The 23,156-nt window shown below is 34.6% G+C and overlaps 1 protein-coding gene across 3 annotated transcripts in view; it reads left to right on the top strand.

Annotated features, from left to right (window-relative positions):
- Positions 1-23,156, top strand: part of DMD (dystrophin) — a 1,044,614-nt gene that overhangs the window by 397,506 nt on the left and 623,952 nt on the right. For all 3 annotated transcript variants that reach the window (XM_054518613.1, XM_036378966.2, XM_036378958.2), the window contains exons 22-30: positions 1,784-1,929; positions 2,881-3,093; positions 5,458-5,571; positions 6,669-6,824; positions 9,182-9,352; positions 11,135-11,317; positions 12,855-12,989; positions 13,737-13,886; positions 21,246-21,407. In XM_054518613.1, the coding sequence (XP_054374588.1) occupies positions 1,784-1,929; positions 2,881-3,093; positions 5,458-5,571; positions 6,669-6,824; positions 9,182-9,352; positions 11,135-11,317; positions 12,855-12,989; positions 13,737-13,886; positions 21,246-21,407 (1,430 nt within the window). The remainder of the gene's footprint in view (positions 1-1,783; positions 1,930-2,880; positions 3,094-5,457; positions 5,572-6,668; positions 6,825-9,181; positions 9,353-11,134; positions 11,318-12,854; positions 12,990-13,736; positions 13,887-21,245; positions 21,408-23,156) is intronic.

Raw genomic sequence — 23,156 nt, forward strand, 5'->3', positions numbered from 1 at the left:
ACACTCAATTTAACAATGCTTTCTTAAATTAATATTTAATAACCAAATTGCAAAGACATTAATTTGATTAAATCAACATTTGTCATCCCATTGAATTCTTATTTAGTCCATCCAATAGTAGGAAGCATAACTCATTTCAATTGAATGAAATGTCTTGCAATGTTTGGATGGTTTTAAAATTTTAATATTATTGGCAAAGTTACAGGATTAGAGTTTGATGCACTCTGGTGGAGTTTGCTATAGCAGTTTTCAACTGTTCTGAGGTACTCCAGTACTACCAAAAATACCTGTTCTTTTACTTAAATGCTTGAAGTTATACATTAGTCTTAAGATGTTTTTTTCATTTAAAGGGAGAAATGATTGACAGGTCATCATTTCAGGATGACCGGATGACAGGAACTCAATTTCATACTTCTAAATAAAGCTGCGGTTAAGAGTTGTATAATTCTTTAACATATCTGAGCTGCTCAAATTATATCTCCATTTGTTTTGAGTGTAGAGTTTAAATGTATGCTCTATTGTAAAGTAGAAGTTTGGATAAAATGAGCCAAAGACAATACAAATTTCACTAAGCAAAGAAAATGTTTCAGATGTTGCTGGATGAGATGGAAAATGTTTGCGTTTGTATTTCCAAGGATATATTACTATAGATTTCTGTGAGTCAAAAATACCTCATAAGGGAAGAAATTCTTGTCTTTCCTGGTACCAAGTTCTATCTTTTGTAAATCCCCAGATTTAATAAATGGCAAGGCTTTTATGAGAAAATTTTGCCATACAATGTGCATTCTTCACAAGAGGGATTGTCTGATTTTAGGAAATTGTTATGATATCTGACTGTAAATATAAGGTTTTTTACATGTAGCATTCTGTTGATCAACTAAAAAATTAGATTAAAATCTGAGGTGCATTCTGCCAAGCACTGCTGTATGATGTAAGCAAGCTTGCACTTAAAAATTTTAACTGTATTTTTTGTCAAAACTACTTTTTGACAGCTTTATTATTTTTCTGTACATTTATTTTTGAAACACCAGAGACTATTGAGGAGGAAATAGGAGATACAAATGGGTGCAACTTTTTTTTAGCTTTTATATTCTTCATTATTATGGACAAGTTGGAAATGTTTCAGTTCCAACCAGCCGTGCTATTTGTCTACAGATTTTTCAGTGAGCATAGAGGCAACTGTTGTTGATGGCAGAGGGAATGTTTCTGCTAATGAGTTGCTTATGTGTGTGCCAGATGTTGTCTATTTGCAGTAGCTGTAATATTGACACAATAAGCACAGTTCAATAAAATTCAACTTTATTGTAGAAGGAAGATTAATTTTTTAAGCTTTTAACAGATGCCTTAAATGGAACATTTTGCTTGAACAGAAACATTGAACACATAAACTTTGTTCTTAAGACATTTCAGAAATTATATTGTAGGTTAAGTACAATGATTTGTCTGTTGATCTCTGAACACACGTATTTAAAATAGTTGTGTTGGCCATATAAGTCGTCTTCTGACCTATAATAACAGAGTCAAATGGCACACAACTCATAAAATGGTAGAGATATCTCAAACATTAGAAGGAATATGTTTGTTTTTCAAACATATATTTTTATAGTTCTGATAAACACTGGGCCTGTTGCAATGTCTTGCAAAAGAGCTGTAGACTTCAATAAGGCTTGGTCTTTTACCAAGGGTCTTCTGTCAGCAAACTGAATAGTGAAGCAAAAAATTGTTTTATTTCCTTCTTCCTTCTTTTATTTCCTTCCCTTTTTTTTTTCCCCATTGAATATAGTTTCTGACAGTTTGCCTCCTGCACACTACAAGGAGACAATGAACACTATACTTATGTGGATGCAGCAGTCAGAAACTAAACTCTCCATGCCTCAGGTTGCAATTGCTGAATATGAAACCATGGAGCAGAGACTCAGGGAGTTCAAGGTGAGTGATCAAGCTGTGAGCAAAAATGTCTCAAATGAGAAGTTTAGAATAGAACTCTAGTTTGGTACATGAATCTGCTGAAGCCTGTGGATCTTGAGTAAATAATTCTCATTTTGGTTTCCAGGGCTTCAGGATATGGTGGTTTCTTGCTTATAGTGATTCCTGAAGCTAAGGAATTTAAAATGGTGCTCACTATTGAAAGCAATTTTATAAGATATTGAAAATGTTAAGGAAAAGTCCTAGTTTGTCCTTATGGTACATAAAATATTCCTTTGATGATAGTTCTGGTAGTAAAACATAGATTTCGGAAATTTCATTTTCGAGTGCTGACATGAAAACGATTCTGATTTGAAAAATGCAGCACAGTCTTTTGACAGGTTTCTTGTCAAATTTACAAGTAGACAAATGTGGAACAAATTTTGCCAGTGGCTACAAACCTTCCCTGTATCTCAATGTCTGACTGAGTTTCTACTCTCAGATGCCTAATGAGCATATTGTTTGATGCTTATTCAGAAATAAAACTTAGAATATAGAAAAAAATAGATTAAGTAAATTTGGGCTGAGAATTACAAAAGTTTTAAGAAGTTATAAAAAACGTTGTATTACAGATTCAGTTATCTAAGTTTCTTTTTTTCTCCATGTTCTGGTTCTTTTCTCTGATTCTTTTGAAAGTGTCATTATCAGGGCCATTGCAAATTCCTATCTCAAATTAATGAAATGCATGTAGACCACATCTATTAACAAGTATAATAGATAAATTATATATATATAATATATATATTCTCAATTCAACTAAGAAAGCTTTCTACATTGTATGAGAAAAACAATTCAAATTGCTCAGTAAATTATGCCATTGCATGTTTTAGCAAAGGTGACCTCTGTGTGCTGCCCGTGTTTGTGAAACGAAGAGAATTGCCTGGCACGTGAATTCTACTCGCTTCTTATTCACAGGCTCTACAAAGTTCTCTGCAAGAGCAGCAGAAAGGGCTGACCTATCTCAGCACGACTGTGGAAGAGCTGTCCAGGAAAGGCCCTGCAGAGGTCAGCCAGAGCTACCGCTCCGAGCTGGAGGTGGTCCTGGGCCGCTGGAAGAAGCTCTCGGCACAGCTGGCGGAGCAGTGCCAGAAGCTGGAGGAGCGCATGACCAAACTCCAGAGATTCCAGGTGCATCACACTTTTTCTGCCTCTGCTTATGCCTGGTGGCTTGTTGCTGTGGGACTAAGGCAGAACACATTTAGGTGCTTGCAGGAATTAACACCAAAGTGAGAGATCAAAACGTGACCAGAAATGTGTGTTAAATTTCTGCACGATTCTGATGAGTGGAGATTTTACTTTGAATTCTGATTTTGTGGTTCTTTCTGATTATGTTGTTTCATTAGCAAAAAGCTCTAATTTAATTAAAAATTGGAAATAATGTTCCTCTACTTCTTTTTCAATGTAGCTGAAGCACTTATTCATGCATCTGCAGTAGCTGTACCGTATTGACTTTAATGAATTCACTTACATAATTAAAGTCACCTGTAATATAGTAGTATCTTGTCAGCACTTTCCAGAAAGCAGAAGTGTATTTCAGGTATTTAGAAGGGCAGCATTGGAACCTCACCTGGGTGTCTGTAAAGCTGCTTCTCACATTTTGCAGGGCTGTTTCTCACTTTTTTCCTCTCATCCTCTGTCTGTCTAACATTTTTGTCCTTTTTTAACTACATTGCCACTGAGCATCTCTAGCTGACCACTGCATCAGCCCTGTCCTGTGGTGATTCCACAGAGGGAAGCTGGAACTGTCTATGTTCAACACAGAACAGCACCTGTCCTCTCCTCACAGATGCTACCCTACTCCCAAAACACATTAAAAAAGCAGGGCACTTTGCTTAAGAAATTCAAACTTTTGTCTTTTTTCTCCCCTCTGCCTCCCATCTTCACCCCCACCCCTTCGCCAAATTCAGAGCTTTTCCCACTGGTCTTAGAAAGGTCCTGAGCATCATGACCATGCTCATGTAAAGCATTTAAAGCAGCGTGAGCTCTTGATGCACACAAATTTTACCCTTTATATTTATTGCTGAAAGCCCTCTGGTACACATCTAATATAAAAGTTATTGTCTTTTGAACTTCTTGAATGACTTCTCATCCAGATTATTGTTTTAGCTGCTGTAATTTATGGAATGCATCAGTGTGGCATATGATGAAATCAGTGTTCATAAACAAAATGCATTTACAATCTGATTAAAAATGTGAGTCATACATTTGATCTTCATTGGTAGCAGGAGACTAATTTCTTTTTAAGAAAATCCCACCAGATAAATATTTTACCACATTAATGAACTAAAAGTATTCTTGTAAAGGTATTAAAGTTTCATCATGAAATATGATTCTGAACTATTTTTACTGTTGGATAATGGAATGCACAGTAGATATTTCAACAGTGTTTTGGTAATTGCCATTCTGGAGTATACTGACAATTTTTGTATGATTAATTTTATTAATTCAGTTCATTTTCCATGATAGCCTGGTTTTTTTAAAGTATATCAGTCACATTAGGGAAATGTTCCTTTGGTTACTCATAATAGTTACTAAGGCACATTTGTATACATTTTAGGATGCAATCTCTATTCTAGCATCCTTTTTTGTGCTTTAATTCAACTTTACATTCAGCATGTAATATTGATATGTATTTCATTGGTGATGAAAACAGTTTGATGAAAAAATGCATTATAATTTACTTCTAAAGTTTTTGCCAAATATGTGTTTTATTTTAATATGTGTATCTGATTATCAAATATTGCATTTTAAGGTAATTTTAAGTGGTATTTTTAAATTTCATTCTGCTTTTCAAGTTATTAGATTACCTATGTAATGTTTCCAGGACTGGTAGCATTCCCTCTTTTCAAGTATTTGAGGTCAAGATTTGTTTGTTAACTGCAAGAGTTAAATAAAGGCTATGGAAATAATATTCCTTTTTTAGTAGTAGAAACAGTAACTGAGAGACTCTGAAATGACTCATTGACTCATCATATGATTTTAGTTTCTGAAGTGAATTTCCTTCAGTTACATTGGCTTTTTTCATTCTGAATAGTAAGGGTGTTTTTCTGTGCTGTGTTCTGTTAGAAATATAGTCACTAGGGCATATAACTTCCAAAAGGAGTCTGAAGTTTAAATGAAAGCACAGAACATTTGATGGGTGAGCCCAAATTAAATGCCAACTATGAGTAATCTGAAGCCGTAGAATGAAACAATGAACAAGCATGCAGTATCTAAACACAAATGATATCTAGAAGGCATAAATTTGAGAGCCATAAGGTTGTCTGCTCATAGACACATTAAACTTGGTCAGAAATGGTCAAAGTACAGGTTAAAGTGTTGATGACAGACCCAGGTAAAATTGGTTTTACTTGTTTGCTGTGTTTGTATTTTCAGACAGCTCAATAATGTTGAAATTACATTGCAATGTGTTTTGGTTGTAGTGTCAGGACGAATTGCACTCTTGCCAGTCAGGTTTTGTGTGATGAAATGAAATGTCTTTTTAATACACAGAATGACACTAGAACACTGAAGAAGTGGATGGCTGAAGTGGATGTTTTTCTGAAGGAAGAGTGGCCTGCCCTTGGAGACTCAGAAGCACTGGAAAAGCAACTTGAGCAATGTACAGTGAGTATTACCTGCCTGCTTGGCAGTTACTCAATTCTTCTCTATGAGCTGAATTTATACAGAAGTTACACAAATTATTACTATTCCTAAAAATAAATTCATGTAGAAAGAGGATTGCCTTCTGCAGTGTATTCAAACCATTCTCATGTCCTGGGTTTGTAGGAAAATTCAGTTATAACAAGGAAACTTTAATACCAGAAGGAGGCAGGTATTAAAGTGACTTTTTTTTTTAAATACAGGAAATAATATGTAATTAGTCTCTAAAGTCAACTGTTTATTTACTTTGTTGAGCCTCTGTGTGTTGCATTTTTTTAAAAAATCTGTATAATCTGTGCCATTTTTTTTTTTCTGTATCTGTTAATCATGTGATTTATAAACTTTTCTGATTGTACAAAAAGAACTTGCAGGTATTGTGAGTTATATCCATTCTTTGTCACTAAACTTACAAGTTCCAGGATGGTATCCCAGCAGAGTTTTAAAGCATCATGAAGTATTGGTACTTCCATCACAGGGTTTACAAATTCTTCATGTCCCAGCAGAGTGTGTAAGTGCAGTGAATCTTGTAATCTGTGATGGCCCCTGTCTATATGCTCAGTGGAATTTACAAGTTCTGTAAATTTTCTGGAAGGATGTGTAAATATTATGAAATGCTACATACAGAGTGATCTTACAGAACTGCAAGTTCTCTCATATTTTCTCTTAGCCATTATTTAAATAAGAATTATCGTTATTTTTCACCATTATAATGGAATATTCTTTTGGAAATGTGAATAAGAGATCTAGGTATTTCTCATGCCTTCAATCAATAGCAGGGAAGCATTTTAAGAGATACATTTACACATTATATATGTATATATTTATAGTGCATACATAACACTTAAAAATTACATTATTTTATTTGGTAAACAACAGCTTGCCACATTACAGCTGCTCATTCCTTTTTAATTTCTTCTCATAAATAAGTCTGTTTTTACTCATTTTACTGGAGATCTGGACCCCAGACAAGTCAGAATCTCATGCAGACACATTTTCATAGGGATATCATATCTGAAACTTTGTGTGAATTCTGCTTGCATAAACTTCTGCTCTTCCTTTAGGCTTTAGTAAATGATATCCAGACAATCCAGCCCAGTTTGAACAGCGTTAATGAGATTGGGAAGAAAATGAAGAGTGAAGCAGAGCCAGAATTTGCTTCCAGAATAGAGGCAGAGCTAAAGGATCTCAATGCTCAGTGGGACCACATTTGCCAACAGGTACCAAGTCTCCTGCTGTGACTGGTTCTTTTTAAATTAACCATCAGGGTTTTCATTGGCAGAATTTGTCCTTCTATTCATATGCAAATGAAACTGAATGTAGAGGTATTAATTCAACTAATATTTTACAGAGTGCAATTTAGCCTGTAGCAGTATATGTAAAGTATATTTATTTATAACACAATACCTTCCTATTTTTACAACAAAGATGCATACTAATATATTAGGTCTAACAGAAGTAAGATTTATGGCTTCTGATAAACTAGATTTCTGAAGGTTTTGTTTAGGCATCTGCCAAAACAATCAAGTTCTGTACTTAGTTTTATGTTTTCTTGTACATTGTTCAAATTGCATGTCATTACTCTGGATGAAAAAAGACATTAAGGCAGTGAAGGGTTCATAATTGAATAACTCAGAATTAAGAGTATGTGCACATATGCATGTGTATAAATTATTCTCCAGTAGTCACACAGATTTGAAAGAATGAGACATAACAGGAAAGGACAGTTCTTTTATTTTAGTTAAAGGCATTATTAATAAATCATTTTACAGAGTAAGGAAGCTAAAAATTACTCTTATTTCACTGATGGCATTTGGATTCTTATTCTTTATGACAATTCATGTTGTATTACCTTTAAATTTTTCCTACTTGCCCTTTTCTGTTGTGTACCTTTTTAATGTATATTTTCATGAAAGTAAAAGTGTTACCTTTTAATGAGGTATAATATGTTCTTAAATTTTTATTATTCACTTAACATGTGAAAAATAGCCTCTCTATATTTTTTGATAAACATAAAAAATTGTTCTTTGAAATCTGTAAGACATTTTATTGATCCGGTTTTGTATTCTTTCCCCTTTCACTACCATGGAGAAGTTAATTCCTTTTTTTTTTCTTTGTGATATTAATAAACTGGATACCTTGGCACTTCTTTCACAGAAATTCGAAGTATTACCTTACAAGTATAGTAGTCTGTCACTGTTCTGTTCTGACTTCCTTGAAAATCTGTCTGTAATAATCTGTTTCATTCAACACAAGGCACAAATTATTTTATCTCAGTGGGCATTTCTAACTCAATGTCTTCAGCAATAGCTATTAAAATACATGAATAATAATTACAAAAATCAATTGGTTTGTAGAGGTTTCTTGAGAAGATTTGGAAAAGTCAGCTTGGGTTGATATACATGCAATTAATATGACTGTGAGAGCTGGCAGTTGTCATTGGCAATTCAGATACTCTTTTCAGGTGATAGGAGATTACCTTCTCTTCTTGTGCTGGGACTGAGGAAGAGATAATTTTGCAGAGCAACATACAATTCTGCTTTTATACTCACTGCTTGTTGCTCTATTTTGTTCTGTAAAACAACATTTATGTAGAACAGCATTTATGTTTAACAGCCAGTCCTCAAGGATGAGTAACAAATCAATAAATGTCAGAAATGGAGACCAAATATGAAGAAAAATTCTCCTGATATTGCTAAAAATAAAGTTTACTGAAGCAGCACTACAGAGCAGAATACTGTAGAAATAAGCTCTGCAAGACCAATTCTGAGAAATGGCACCAGTGCAACTTACTATTTTTGGATGCAAACTTCTTAATACTATTGAAAGACGATAAATGCACAATCAGGGACAATAATGATAATTTAATGCACAATGGATAGAATCAGAGAATGGTTTGGGATGGAGGTGATCTAAATTAATATCAAGTTCTAGTTCTGTATGTGAGCTGGGTAATATAATTATATGACGCCCACTTAGTGACTGGCAAGTGATTTAGTAGTAACATTTTTCCCTTTTAGATAAATAGTTTCTTCCACTAGGAGGTTGGACTTTTTTCCTTACTTATTTGTAGGGTATTCACCTTTTGGAGACATTCTTAAATTACTTAATCAGCAGAAGAAATATATGCATATTGCTTTATTCTCTAGTGAGTTGCATTTGAACAAGTTAAAGGCCATCTGACTTTATAGTTCAAGAGCATTTGGTTTCATCCTTGAATGTGCTTTCAAAATCTCCTGTAGTTATTCTTTCTACATTTCACAGAAGCTAATCCCTGGGAGATGTTCTTTTCCACAGTTGTTTTCTGATCACCTCAGCATATGGTGCAGATTCTGGTTCTAGTATCATTACAGCACTCGTTCTGCAGGGCCATGATTTGCTAAAAAAAGGATGTATACAAATGTAGTACTTTTTTGATTGTTTGTTATTATTATCTACCTAATTACTAGTTAACATCTGCCTAATAACAACAATTTTATTATTGTAGGATTTAATTTGATTCTTTTCAGGCTAAAACGTTTTCAAGTTTGTACAGTAGCTTTGCTCCAAGTACTATGTAATCTTTTCTTTCTTAAAGGCCTATGCTAAGAAGGCTGCGTTAAAAGGTGGTTTGGATAAGACTGTGAGTCTCAGAAAGGATTTGTCAGAGATGCACGAGTGGATAACACAAGCTGAGGAAGAATATCTGGAAAGAGATTTTGAGTATAAAACACCTGATGAGTTACAGAAAGCTGTTGAGGAACTGAAGGTAAAATATAAACTAGTTCCTTGAGCTGTGTTCAAATGTATTTTTGAAGCTTCCATTGTAAAGAAAGTCTACTCTTCTTTTAGGAAAATACCTTTTCAGATCTAGGTGGCTTGAAGTAATTTCTATTTGCAATATACTAGAAGAAAATTGATATTCTTCAACACTACATTTTTTTTTTCCTGTTTGCTTTATTGGATATTGATTTGGATGTAGTTTCAACATTCTTTTAATTAAGGAATAATTCATAAAATTTGAGTGTTAGCAGCAGTAGAGTGAAATCAGTTTTATGTCATCTCTTTGCATTAGAATGAGCAGAAAAAATTTAAGATGTTAGGATGCGTCTTGGTGTGTGCTATGTATGAATATTATGTGTTTAATATAGGAATATAGAAACAGCATTTTTTTATCTCAATTAATAATGTTTCCTTCATGTGGGATGAACATGACCTTTGGACAAAACAACTAATTTGTGATACATGCTTAAATACACTCTTGCTAAGCCACTGGATGTGGGCTTAATTCTTATTAGAGGTGAATTGTTTAGCTTGTGCTATTCAGGAAGCCAGATTATAACTTGATTGTCATGATATATAAAGCTTTGGCAATCTATTGAACACTTTGTTTTCAAGCTGTTAATTTTCCATGTTTTTTCCAGTATTTGAGAGTTTCAGACCATGCAACTGATGATCTCTTTATTTACTGACACATAATTTGCTGCCAGTCAGAATACAAATAATAAAAGGAAATTTATGGAACAACTCATTTGTAAATGAGACAAATATCAAGAGTAAATATCTGCTTTAAAGATACAGTTCTTTTTTAGTAACTAAATAGCAAAACTCAATTTCATACATTGCACTGCATATTGAAACAGATGAAGTGCATAGTTTTATATACAATCACCATTATAGATTCCTAGTAGATATTCTGCACCCAGATGAAGTACAGGCATATTCAGACTGTGGCACCTTGACCTAGGAAATAACCAGATCATTTGTCATGATGTCACAACATTGAAAATCTGGATCAGAATTCTGTGTTCATTCTACAGCCCATTTCTTCCCACAGCTAAAGAAGAGGAAAGTCAAGAGCAACCTTGTAAACTTCCTTTAGCAATGGCAGCCTGATCACAATTATTCTGATTCATGGACTTACAGACCCAGAGAGGGAAAAAAATATTGTCAGGAATATGGTTTTGATTTGATGTTTTCTGGGCAGGGAATTCTCATTGTAAATTCCTGTGAAGGCCTGTAGGCACAGATGACACTTTTTATAACATCACTGTTTCCAGTTGTGATATGATTCCAGTCATAGACACCGGAAAGCACTCAGAGGAAATGGGTATCTTTTTTCTTTTTTTTTTTTTTTTTTGCCATTCTTGTGATTTTACCATTAAATCTGGATACATGACTTTATAACACAACAGATTTTTTTTTTTGATCATTTGTGGTTCATAAGTTATGATGCTAAAGGTGCTTGGAGCACTTCTGGGAGGAAAAAAAAAAGTACTGAAAGGTTCCATTAGTCTGAGAGCTCCAGAATGCTAGATGGTTGTGAGATGCTAAATTGTATTGTGTATTGGCAACAAATGAAACAAAAGTTTTTTGGATGCATTCAAGATTATTTCAGAAAGTCTGGGAATTGAATGTCTCCAGTTGTATTTTGTTTTGTTGTTTGTGTTTTCTTTCTCCATCTAGAATTCTGTCAGAGAATTCTGACAGTTACTAGAAATAACCTCCCTTCTTAAATCAGGACTAGAACTTCTCTTTTTCTCCTTTCCAGAGAGCAAAGGAGGAAGCCCTGCAGAAAGAAGTGAAAGTGAAGCTTATTACAGATTCCGTGAATAACTTTATAGCAAAGGCTCCACCTGCAGCTCACGAGGCTTTGAAAAAGGAGCTTGATGTCCTAATTACCAGCTACCAGCAACTCTGCAGCAGGCTGAATGGAAAGTGGAAGACTTTGGAGGTTTGATATCTTGTCAGACTTGTATTTATAGCCCTTCTAACTGCAAGAAGTAAGGTGGAGAGCACAGCTGTACTATCATAGAATTGTAGGTAACCCAAGGCTATCCTTGCTTTATGAGCCATATACCAAATACCCCATGTTATGAGCTACACACAAAGTTATTTCAAGATCATATCTGCTGGAGAGTTGTATTGCAGGAGAAGACTGAGACACAACTCTTAGGTCAGAGACTGCAATGGCTGCTCAAGCTTCTTATCCCTTCTGAGATCAAGCCAGAAATCTGGCTTTGTAGCAGCCCTGTGGTGTTCTCTTCATCAGCTCCTCTTGGCTTCTCTTTTCCATGGCTAAGGGTTTTGACTGGGTGGCCCTGGAGCTGGTCAGGTGGTGTTATCTCAGCATGGGAACAGCACTTGCTCTGCTGGCAAACTGAATATTTCCCATGCCTTTTGAGTTGACCCTGCCATTTTGGCCAACTCCATTGCAGATTCTTGCCATGGGACTATTTTTATATTATACAGTAGTAACAATGAATTAGGTCTCTTCTTTTGTTGTTAATGTTGCAAGAGCTAAATTTTGGTGGTGAATAATTTGCAAGAGCTAACCTCATACAGGACAATAATGCACCAGAGTAGAATTTATCTTGTCTAAATTTCACTGTGGAAAATTAGGGATGTAGTCTAAACTGGTAATCTGCATTTAGCCTGATCATTGAGGATGTGTTGTTGCATGTTAATGTCCCTCTAACCCCTTATTTGGTGTGAGCAAAGTTTGGTGAGATGAATTGCATTCTGGGGAGCTTGATCTGCCAAGAGTGTAATGCATTTCAATAACATTATTTTAACTTGTGCTAACAAAAAAAAAATATTTTGGAACATTTAAATGTTTTGTTTGTGTATAAAGTGCCATTTTTATCTGCTTATTTAAGTATCTTCAGGCACTGTATAAATAAAATATTAGACAATAATTTAATTTCAGGAGAATAAGAACATTTCACAATATTATGTTTAGTACTCTAGCACTTAAAAGGTCTATAAATTGCACTAAATGTGGTTTAGAATTAATTTCCATAGAGATTTTAGTCTGAATTCTTAAAAGCTAGTGTTTTATGAACCTGTGATTTAAGCAATTAAAATATAGAATATATAAGGAATCTAAGTGTATTTTTATAATAGAGACATAAATTTCTAACATGGGTCTTTAAAGTTTCTGCTCTCTTTTATATTTATATAAGAAAACTTAACAGAAAACATATAAAGTGGATAGTACATGAAAATGAAGATTCAAGTTGAGTTTTGCAGAAGAGTTCACTTTTTCATGTTATTTTCTGTGGTTTTGCACTGTTTAATCAAAATGACGGTTTTCTTCTGTTATATATTAATTTGGATCAGATGGGTGCTGGCAAATAAAATCATATGGTCCCATTAGCTTCAGATATCAACCATGCTGCTTTGGGGCAGAGGCATGAGTGTTTTCAGTATTTTTATGAGTGAAAATTTTCTGTGCAATTTTCAATCTAAATAAACCCTTTCTTCATCAGGAGGTATGGGCATGTTGGCGTGAATTATTGTCATATTTGGATGCAGAAAATAAATGGTTGAATGAGATTGAACTGAAACTCAAAGCAACTGAAAATGTCCAGGGAGGTGCAGAAGAGATTTCTGAGTCTTTAGATGTAAGTGCTGACTTAAATAATAACTCAGTCATATGTGTTGGTAAATTGTAATTTCATGTCATTCTAAACAAACTATGAACTCACATTACACGTGAACAAGGTGCAGAATATTTCAAAAGTCCTAATTTCTTACTAGAGTTAACGAATGAGGAATTGAATTCAGATCCACTTAAATCAAACAATAATTAAATGTCTTGTGCTGGGTTTTATATACAGTTTTGGTAATGCTAAAATAAACATTCTTAAAAAAACTAAAACTCTCACTTCAGCCAGTCAAAAAAATGTTGAAGGCTTCAGAGAGGACAAGTTTTTGTCATAATAGTGGAACTTTGTTTATTGCTCTTTAATTTTTATTCACGGAGCCTTTAAAATTAGTAGAAATTAAATAATGCTTGTGGTGCATCAAAATACAAAATACTGCATTGATAATCCCTTTTTGCTGTTGAATTTCATCCATTTAGATACTAGTGATTTTATATTAAGGTACAAGTTCTCTTACTGAACTCCTTAGGCATAGTCCACATCTTTAAGCATTAAATTTATTGCTATATGAAAAATCCTTGTGCTTTGTAATATGTAGTACAGAACATTAGTTGGCATTTAGTCTTTTTTTCTCTACTTTGTATAGAATTTCATTGTATATGAAATTTGAAATTTCTTTCTTATATTTTTAAGGTAAATAGGGATTGCTTTGTAGAACTTACTTACAAAAAGGAAAAATAAACTTATTTTTTTGACTGTCTTCAGTCTTTGGAGCGTTTAATGAGACATCCAGAAGATAATCGCAACCAGATTCGGGAGCTGGCTCAGACTTTGACCGATGGTGGGATCATGGATGAATTGATCAATGAGAAACTTGAGAGGTTCAACAGTCGGTGGGAAGAACTTCAGCAGGAGGTACAGTTAATGAACGTCCTATTAAGTAGAGGACAGTATAACATAATTTAAAAAATAAGAGTTATTTTGCTGGTACAGGTCCTAAATAGGTCACAGTTCCTAAACAAACACAATTTTACATTAGAAGTGGTTTCATGGGTGTGGTGGGCTAACTCAAGCAGGCAGCAAAGCACCACAAGACTGCACATCTCCTGGTACTTCAGTGGAGATTATAGAAAAGGCAAAAGCGAGAAAACTCTCAGATTGAGATTAGGATGATTTTAAAAGTGAAAGAAGAAAGGGGTAAAGCAAGTGATGCAGAAGAAATTACCTCCAGGAGATTAATGTTCAACCAGTCCCCATGCAATGACAATTTTGGAAACGCTTTTCCCCACCTCTTTTTGTTGTTGAGCATGGCCCTGTGTGGTGCTCAGGTCAGCTGTCCTGGCTGCGTCCTTTCAAAGCCCAGCCTGCTCACTGGAAGGGGCAGAGTGAGAAGGAAAATACCTGGATGCTGTGGAAAGCCTGCTCAGCAATGGCTGGAACATGCCTGTGTTATTAATGCTGTTTTGGCCACCAATTCAGTAGAAACCACTGAATCATACAGGCTGCTGTGAAAAAAATTACCTGTCTCAGCCTAAACCAGTAAAATGGGTAACCCCAAAATTTTGAAATAGGAGTGACCTTCTAAATGGATTTAATCTTTAATTGCATAATTAAGATGTCTTCTCTGACATAACTCTTAGCAAGAAGCAAATTATTTAGAGCTAATTATGAGTAATATCTGTTATAGATAATTTTTAATTAAACAATAAATAAGTGTATTTGTATAAATGAAAGGGTTAAAAAGATACTTCAATATAGAAATGTGTAACACAAGGAGAGCCAAATCTAGTAATATGCTATAAATATGAGGCGAATATCAGCTCAGTACTTTGGTGAAGATCAGAAAGAATTATTAGGGAAAGACCTAGCAGACCATGTAGACAGCCCCTTTCTGACTGTAACCATAATATGCTTGGAGATAAACTACAAATACTGTCAAAAATGACTCCGTTACAATGATAGAAATGATGCACAAGTGCAGATATTTGGAAAGCAGCTGTATTAGAAGGATGACAATCTACCATGAAAATGAAAAAAAAAATGTTTCTTTCCTGGTGCTAGAAATATGCTTGTTTTTGAAAACGGTGGAAGTATAAACACTGCAATAAAAATTATAAGAGGGTCCTTGGCTGTTCTGAGAATAAACTTGAAGGATGGAGAGGGAAAGAGCCTGGTGGTACTTCTGAGGCAGTGCAGGCATTCACATAATTCTGTGTAGCTGGACAGTATCTGAAAAGTAAATATAAATTTCTGGATACCTTCTCTTTTTGTAGCTCTTATTTTTTTTTTATCATCTCATTTCTCTTTGAAAGCAGATACACTCTCTGGAATTCAGCTTCTTGGTATTTGTTATTTTTACTGACTAGAAGACTAGGAATATGCAGAAGGCTTCCAGAGTGTGAGAATATCACATTTAAATAGTCTTTTTGAGTGATGGTTGAATACTATTCAGTCATCATTCACAGATATTAAATAAAAATTCATAAAGATGCAGAGATTTAGTTGTCAAAAGCACATAATGAAGATGTTGTGTGAAATTCTGGAAACAATTTAGATGAGTATATAGGCAAAATATATTAGAAATGCTTCACTGCTCGCCAATTTCTTTCAAAAATAGAAAAAAAATTGAGGTGGAAGTCCTCTTTAAAAGTTTCTTTGAAAGCTTGATCAGATATTGAGTAGTTAAACACTAATAGTGAGATCTGAATCTGAAGTGGAAAAATATGCTTTTTTCTTCATAGGTTCCTGATACTGAATTTTCTGTGCTGTTTGTGTAGTCTCTTGAAATTCAAGCAGCATTCTCCTTCTATAAAAATATATTGCAGGCACATAACACAAATCTGCTCATGTTCAAGGTCACTTCTTCAGATAGGCTAATTGGCAGTCCTGAAGTGGTGATGTTGCTTATTTTTATTTGAATAATTTTGCAGGTAATTACCAAGACAATAAGCTCATGTGGGCAGAGACTGATATGTGAAATATTTATTCATTGCTAATAGAGCAACCAAACCAACCCACTTCTATATGAATGATGCTACAAGACTATGCATCTTTGCTACTGAGATGGAGATTCATTTTTAAAGGCAGATAATGGCTTCATGTTTGTGTGCCTTATCTTCTTTAGTTAACAAAGAGTGAGTGTGTTTAGTTTGCTTTTGAACATTTGGGGCTGACTGATAGCAAGGTATACCCTGTCCTTACTTTTCAAGGACTGATTCACTTACAACTCTGTATATGGGATTTAAGAAACACTGAAGAATTTGAAGCTAATATTGCAAGCAACTATCAGTGTTTAAAGTAATTTACATCCAGTCCAGCAAGCTTCAGAAATGTCAGTCAGATATTCTTGAGACTCTTCTTGCAACAAACTGTACAAAACGTTACTGTTCACCTGGGCTTTACACTAGACTCTATTATTATTATTGGGTCCTGTCTCTTAATTCATTTTTGGACTCCCCTGAAGATTATCTTTGGTTTCTTTAAAAGAGCACACATTTATCATTTGACATGATTTTTCTGTTTTACTCTCCCCTCCAGATGAGAAAGTATATTTCATACCCCATGTCCATGTAATTGCTTTGAAGGCTGCTAAGAAGGCTGCCTTTAAAAGTTCTGAGGCATTATCTGCTGGCAGTGATAACCTAAAGAGATAGAAAAGTCTTCTTTCGTATAGTTTGCTGTTTTGGAATTCAGTTATCAAAGCTGAATATCACTTAATGGCTGGGAGGTAAAATATTTGTAGCCATTTACTCAATAAGAACACTGGATAATACTCCTAGAACTTGCAGAAAATTTAGTTCTAGGTTGGAGGGTATTAAAAATTCATGGGTCCAAAAATAATGTTTTGAAATGAAAAAAAAAAAAAGTGTTCCTAATTAAAGTCTAAGCACAAACATTAATCCACTCTGAGATTAAGTGGAGATTAACATGTTTGGATTTTGATGCAAGGGTACAGAGAAGTTGTGATATATCTCAGTCACAACCATTATATCACCAAGTCAGGCTAAATTTTAAAGTAATTTAAACAAGTTAGGAAGGAATTTTAAAGTTTCCTAACTTTTAAACTTTCCCTGTGGCAACATTTCTCAATAACACGAGAGTATAACTGAGACAAGAAAAAAACACCCCACAAGCTAAGATTTCTGCCTTTCTTAACAGACCCCTTTCCATGAGCTGTAACTTATAAGATAATTAATGAATTTATTTCTGCTTTTTAAGTAAATGTCCCCTGTCATAAATGTGCTGTAATTTTGAAAATATTTTCTTCTGTTAATCTTCAACAGCCCAGCTACTGAGTACTGCCTCAACAGCATTATTTGTTTTTAACCTTAAAACTCTAACCAACATCTTAGTAGCACATGTAACTGATGCATTATATAGATGAAATGTGCTATTTAAGCAAAAAGTGGCAATATCTATAAATATAACATTTTAACATTCAACATGAAAGAATTAATTCTGGTCTTTCCATTAATTCTGCATTTTATACGGATAATATGCAGTGTTGCTATTCTCTGCATTTACCCTTGACCTTTTATAAATTGTAAACCGGTTTATGCAGGACATCATATCATAAAAAGTGTTGTGTTTATCATCAAAGCACTAAAAATCTATAAAAACCCTGTAGAGAGTTAAATAAAAAAATTTTCCATATTTTTTTTCATTTCTCTTTCATTCTGATAGTGCCTAACAGTGGGTATTTTTTTCCTTTGAATTAGTTTTCCTTGACAGCTGTCAAAATTTTGCTGGCTCAGAAATAATTAAAAAGTTGTTTATTTTCCTGAGATTTTCTATTTAGCAATTAACTGTCAGCCACTTCTCTTTAGAGCCCAAAGCCTTCAGCTTTATTGACTATGATCTGATAGCAAAGCTGGAACTTCTTGTTATGTTCTCAGACCCATTTAACTACAGTGTTAAGCTATCTATTTTTTTTTCCACAATGGAATAGAAAACCCATAACATTTCAGGAAACAAATAAACAAATTGAACCAGCCAGAACATTATAAATTAAAATATTTTTATATTATAAATATTTAAAATTTCAGCTCTGAAGTCTCACATGTCTTTAAAAAATAGGCCGACAGAGAGCTGTGAATTGGAAGGACAAATTTGAAGCTCAGGTCCACAGATGTAAGTGTGTAGAAGGACTACTCCATTTTGTAAAGCATTCTAATGCTTGTACCCACCAACAACTCTTCTCTACTGAAAGAGAAGAAGGTGGCTTCTCAATATTGTGGCACTCCCCTTGATTGAATTTATTCAATATTCTGCAATGCCAGTGGTAGTACCAGGGACCTACTTAGTGAAAAAGATTAGATCTTTGAATCAACTGTTGTGTACTGGAGAAATGTGTTACATTACAGGTGTATCATACCTTTTATAAGATTACTGTACAGATTTTCAATCCATTTGTAGTGGAAATTCAATGAGGTCGGGTATGAGCTTGACTTTAGATGAACATGAAAAGCAAGGTCAGTTTCCAGTAAGCAATACAGACAAAAAAATGTAAGAAGCACCTACTGAGAAAATCACCACAACTCTGAAGGTACTATTTCCAAAAATTCAGCTGTGTTTCTCTTCTCCAATTGCCAAAATAATTCCTCTGTTCTACTGCTGCATTCGTGTCTTGGTCTGGCATCATCCATTCATTCCTTAAACCATTCACAGCTTTGGGAAAATATGTACTTTCATCTCATTTGGAAGAGGCAAAATGTCACACAGGTTCTCAGGCTGTAATCAAATTCCCTCTGAGGACAATGAAAGGGGAATTTTTTGTCTTTGTGTGTGTGTTGTGTGCACATAAACACATCGCACACATGAATGTATATTTATCTGATTTTATATTTGTTTGAAATACAGGTGTAAAAATTCAGTTCGATTCTGGCGAGGATTGGTCTTAATTTTTTCTTAAGCTTATCTGCTATTTAATAATATTTGATCGTATTTTATTGATTTGATATTTTATCAATGAGTTTGGGAATCATTTATTTTTTCCAGTTGTACTCTAAAATAGGATTTTGATATACATAGTTTCTGATGATATCAGCACAAAGATGACAATTTTTCAATCTTTATAGGATTTTAAGTCTTTGGGAATTTGCATGCATTCTACTGCTTCATTCCATGAATGCACTCTGCTTCTCAGGCTGGCAGCAAATGTATCTGTACTTTAAAAAATCTCTAATTCCAAACAGTAGTTAGCATGGGACAGCATTTAACAGAGGTTCAAAGCTTCAGGTGTTGTTATAAAACTAGTTCATCATATAGATATAACACCAAATTTGTGTCCAGTGTTTTGAATTCTCCAGGAAGTGCAGACACTTATTTGCAGGAAGTGCAGACACTTATTTGGATGGCTCATAAGAATGGAACCTTATAGGAGTCTTATTTTAAGTGGTGAGCTTCTCTGCACATAAGGGCACTGCAGCCCTCAGGAGGAATGGATTCTGCAGTGTGTTAGTCCAACAGTGAACCACAGAGATCAGTAAAACCAGGGAAGTTCTTCCATGGCTCTTCCATGCTTCCAGGAGGATGACCTTACCCATTAGGTGTAGAAACCTGCTTGAGCTGTTTCTGATCTAATGTGTCTTTCAACCCACCCCATAGTGAGGCAGATGGATTGATAGAGAATCTGCGTCCTGGCCAGCCTCATAAATCAGCAGCAAGTAGTGCCAAGCTAAATGGAAGCAGTGGTTTTTAAACTCACTGCTTTGAACAGGCTGAGGAGGTTTTTATGTTAAAATCTCAAATCAGATGAAGGTAAAAGTCATTTAAGTAGCAAGCCTTTAATACTGCAGTAGGGTAATAATACCTTGGTGGTTTAGGTGCTCCCATTAACACTGACAGCATGAGTCTGATATGCAAAGCTGCTCAGTTCCAGAGAAGGTTCATGGAACTTGTGATGATACAAGATTATCTGATGAGTTGTTTTGAAATAGCACAAAGCAGCTTACAAAAGCAAATATAGAAAATGCTGGTTGGATTCCTATCCTTTAACTAAGTCAAACAGCTAGGAAGAATGCTCACAAGAAATCATCTTCTTCATTTGTTATACGTGGAGCTCTGTGAGAATCTGAGCTCTATGAAGAAGGTGCACATATATCAAATATTCTCACTGAATTGCTGAGAGATATTTTTGTTCAAGGCAAGAGTGTTGTAATGGGTATCAAATCAAATTAAAGTATAGCTGGTTTACCAGAGAGAAAAAGTGTGATTTGACTTGAAAAATGGCAGGATACCTAGAAATGTTATTTAAAGGGTGCTTGCTCTCACCTTTGATTCATGTCAAATAAGGTTAGTCACCTTGTTCTGTGGGCAGCAATATGGCTGGACTTGTACAGAGAAAAACTGTGTTGTATTTGAAGTTGTTGGTAATTATTGTGTGCTTTGTATAAAGCAGAAACTCTGCAAGGCAGTAGCTGGGGTCCAAATAAAATATGAGTCTGTGGGTAGACACAATGACAGATGGAAGAATGTACCAGGTTATTTGTTACTCGATAAATGCCTTATTAAAATGTTGCAAATACTATTTAAAGTTGACTCATTTATGTGAAGTGTTTAATATATGTGTCTTCTAAGGACAACTTGGATGGAGAATTTATTGTCCTGATTTGTTAAATCATAAACTGAGCTCCTTTGAAAGGAAAACATCCTTCTCCAAAATAGGATTGGGTAAAAAACCGTGGTGGCACTGCTGGTGGAGTAGAAGCAAGATTCAACTTAGTTTTTTTTCCCCACAGGAGGAAGAAAGTAGGCATTGCCTCTTCCAAACAGCTATTTATGCTTCCTATAAGAGAAATCCAGCTCAACAGAGTCTTTATCCCTCTCACTTACTGAGGTGGATTGCTTTGGATAGGATTGTGATGACAGTAACCCTATTCTCAGTAAACAAAGTCTCTTGAATTATATAACAAGATCAGGAGGACCTCTCTGCCTCAGAAAGAAAGACAGCACTGTCAGGATGGTTTGCTTGTGCAGCTTTACCATCTTGCACTCTGAATAGAAATCCTCCGTTTACACTTTGGTTTTGTTTGGGGATCCTTTGCTTTTTAGAACTTCTCTGTGCAATCTGAGTGTTGTTTGTTTCTTAAGGAGAAAACTGAATGGGTGGCAGAAAGATGCGCAATTTATCCTACAAAAAGGTGGATGGGCACAAGTCAGGAACTCTGTGTCTGATTCTTTGCCTGAACTTTGTTGGGAAAAAAAAAAGTGTGGAAAAAAACGTACTATATGCATTATTACTTTGAATGCTGATAACATTGTCATTGTTTCTAGGCCGTGAGAAGACAGAAAAGTCTTGAGCAGAGTATTCAATCTGCACAGGAGACTGACAAAACCCTGCGCCTGATCCAAGAGTCTCTGGCTGCTATTGACAAGCAGCTAACAGCCTACACTGCCGACAGAGTGGATGCAGCACAGGTCCCTCAGGAAGCACAGGTAAGTTGCACACAGGTTGAGCTTACATGTTTACTAGTTTTCTTAATTAACCAAAGAGTCTTTGGTGTCCCTCAGCCTCTCATTAAAGAGGATTTGCAACATGATCAGCGTGAAAGTGCAAGCAAATTTTATGTGGGATTACTTTGAGAAGTTTAAGGTATTCTCCTAGAAAAGTCATTTTTTCCTTCTGATTTATATCAGAAGATGATCAGAAGATCTTCTTTATAGAAGATGTAAAGGACTGTAAATGTCATGGAAGACTATGCAGTAATTTTAAAAGGGCAAGGATAAACAACATGGTTCTTTAAAATCCAGCTCCTTTCCTAGAAAAGGAAACTCATCATCCTCACTACTCTTACATGACTCTTTTGCAAAGTTGATTATGTGGTTTATTAATAAATTATTGAAACATAGACAGCATTGATAATTATTTCATAATGGGCATTTCAATGTACTTATATTTTAATTTTTACAGCTCATGGAAGTTCAATGGAAAAAGCTTTTCCCAGTCTTTACACATGGTTTATTTAGCTTTTGAAATAAAAATGTACATCTAATTATCATTTTTGCTTTTTCTTTCTTTCTTCTGCAAGGTCTGCTTTACTGCAGCATTAAGAGGGTAAGAATATGAATGAAATAAAACCAAACATCTCTGCGATAAAACTATCAACACTCTACAGTGTTATATACCTCAATTTCTCTGTTAATTCCATCTAAATTTAGGCAGTCACATTATGAAAGTAAACAGGGAAAAAAGCTAGAGGGAAGTTGAGAAAGAGTGCTTTTATAATGATGTTAGAAGAGATATTCAATAATGGGTTTCTTTAGAACTCTACATGCCTGTAGAGTTCTAAATAATTCTGAAAAATAATAATCTCCTATAGAGTACCTTAGACAATCTTAAATATATTCAGAGCTGAATATATGCAGCCCTGAAAATAATTTTTTAACTGTTACTATGTTTTTTGAATTAACATGTAGATGGGTGTACCTTTCAGTTGCTTTTTGTGTGTGTGTGCTTGGAGTACATGCAGATATTTTTATGTGTATGTTGGGATTATAAATGCTATATTTGTAAAATGGGATCACATCTGGATTCAGTCTTATTTTGAAAATAATTTTTATCCTACTTCATTTTCTTCTAGTTTATATCAGTATAATATCAGATTTAGAAAAAAATTGCTTCTATTTGAATCCTAAACAATGTTACCTATCTCTTGACTCTCTTGAATTACTTTTCTTCTTCACAGAAATATGAATTATATAAGCAATTTTTTTAAATAGATAAAAAAAGCATTTTGAAAGATGCATTTCTTTAATTTCTCATCTTGTAATTATATGAAGTGAACACATAAGAAAAAAAAAATGAAAATGTAGGTTTTTTCTGGTGTGTTTGGACCCTTACATGTTTCACATGCCCCATGGATCCATCTGATTTATGTGCATTGTCAGGTACCATATTGGGAATTACTACAGACTGGGTAAAATGAAGTAATTCAGAGCTTCAAAAACTGAAGCAGAATAAAACCCAATCAACCTTAATTATCATGCTTTCATAAGAAGATTTCAGCTCAGTGCCTTTGTAGAACTTTTTCTTTTTCTGGAGATTTTATTGTCTAAAGTCAGGTTCACCTGATTGTATTATATCCACTGTGGGAAAACCAGCATAGGCACTGCTGAGTTTTTCCCTTTCATGTTTTCATTTTATGGTGCCAGTGAGACCTAATGAAAAAAAACTTAATTAACAGC

This window comes from Molothrus ater, chromosome 2 (genome assembly GCF_012460135.2).
Source record: "Molothrus ater isolate BHLD 08-10-18 breed brown headed cowbird chromosome 2, BPBGC_Mater_1.1, whole genome shotgun sequence".
Lineage (NCBI taxonomy): Eukaryota > Metazoa > Chordata > Aves > Passeriformes > Icteridae > Molothrus > Molothrus ater.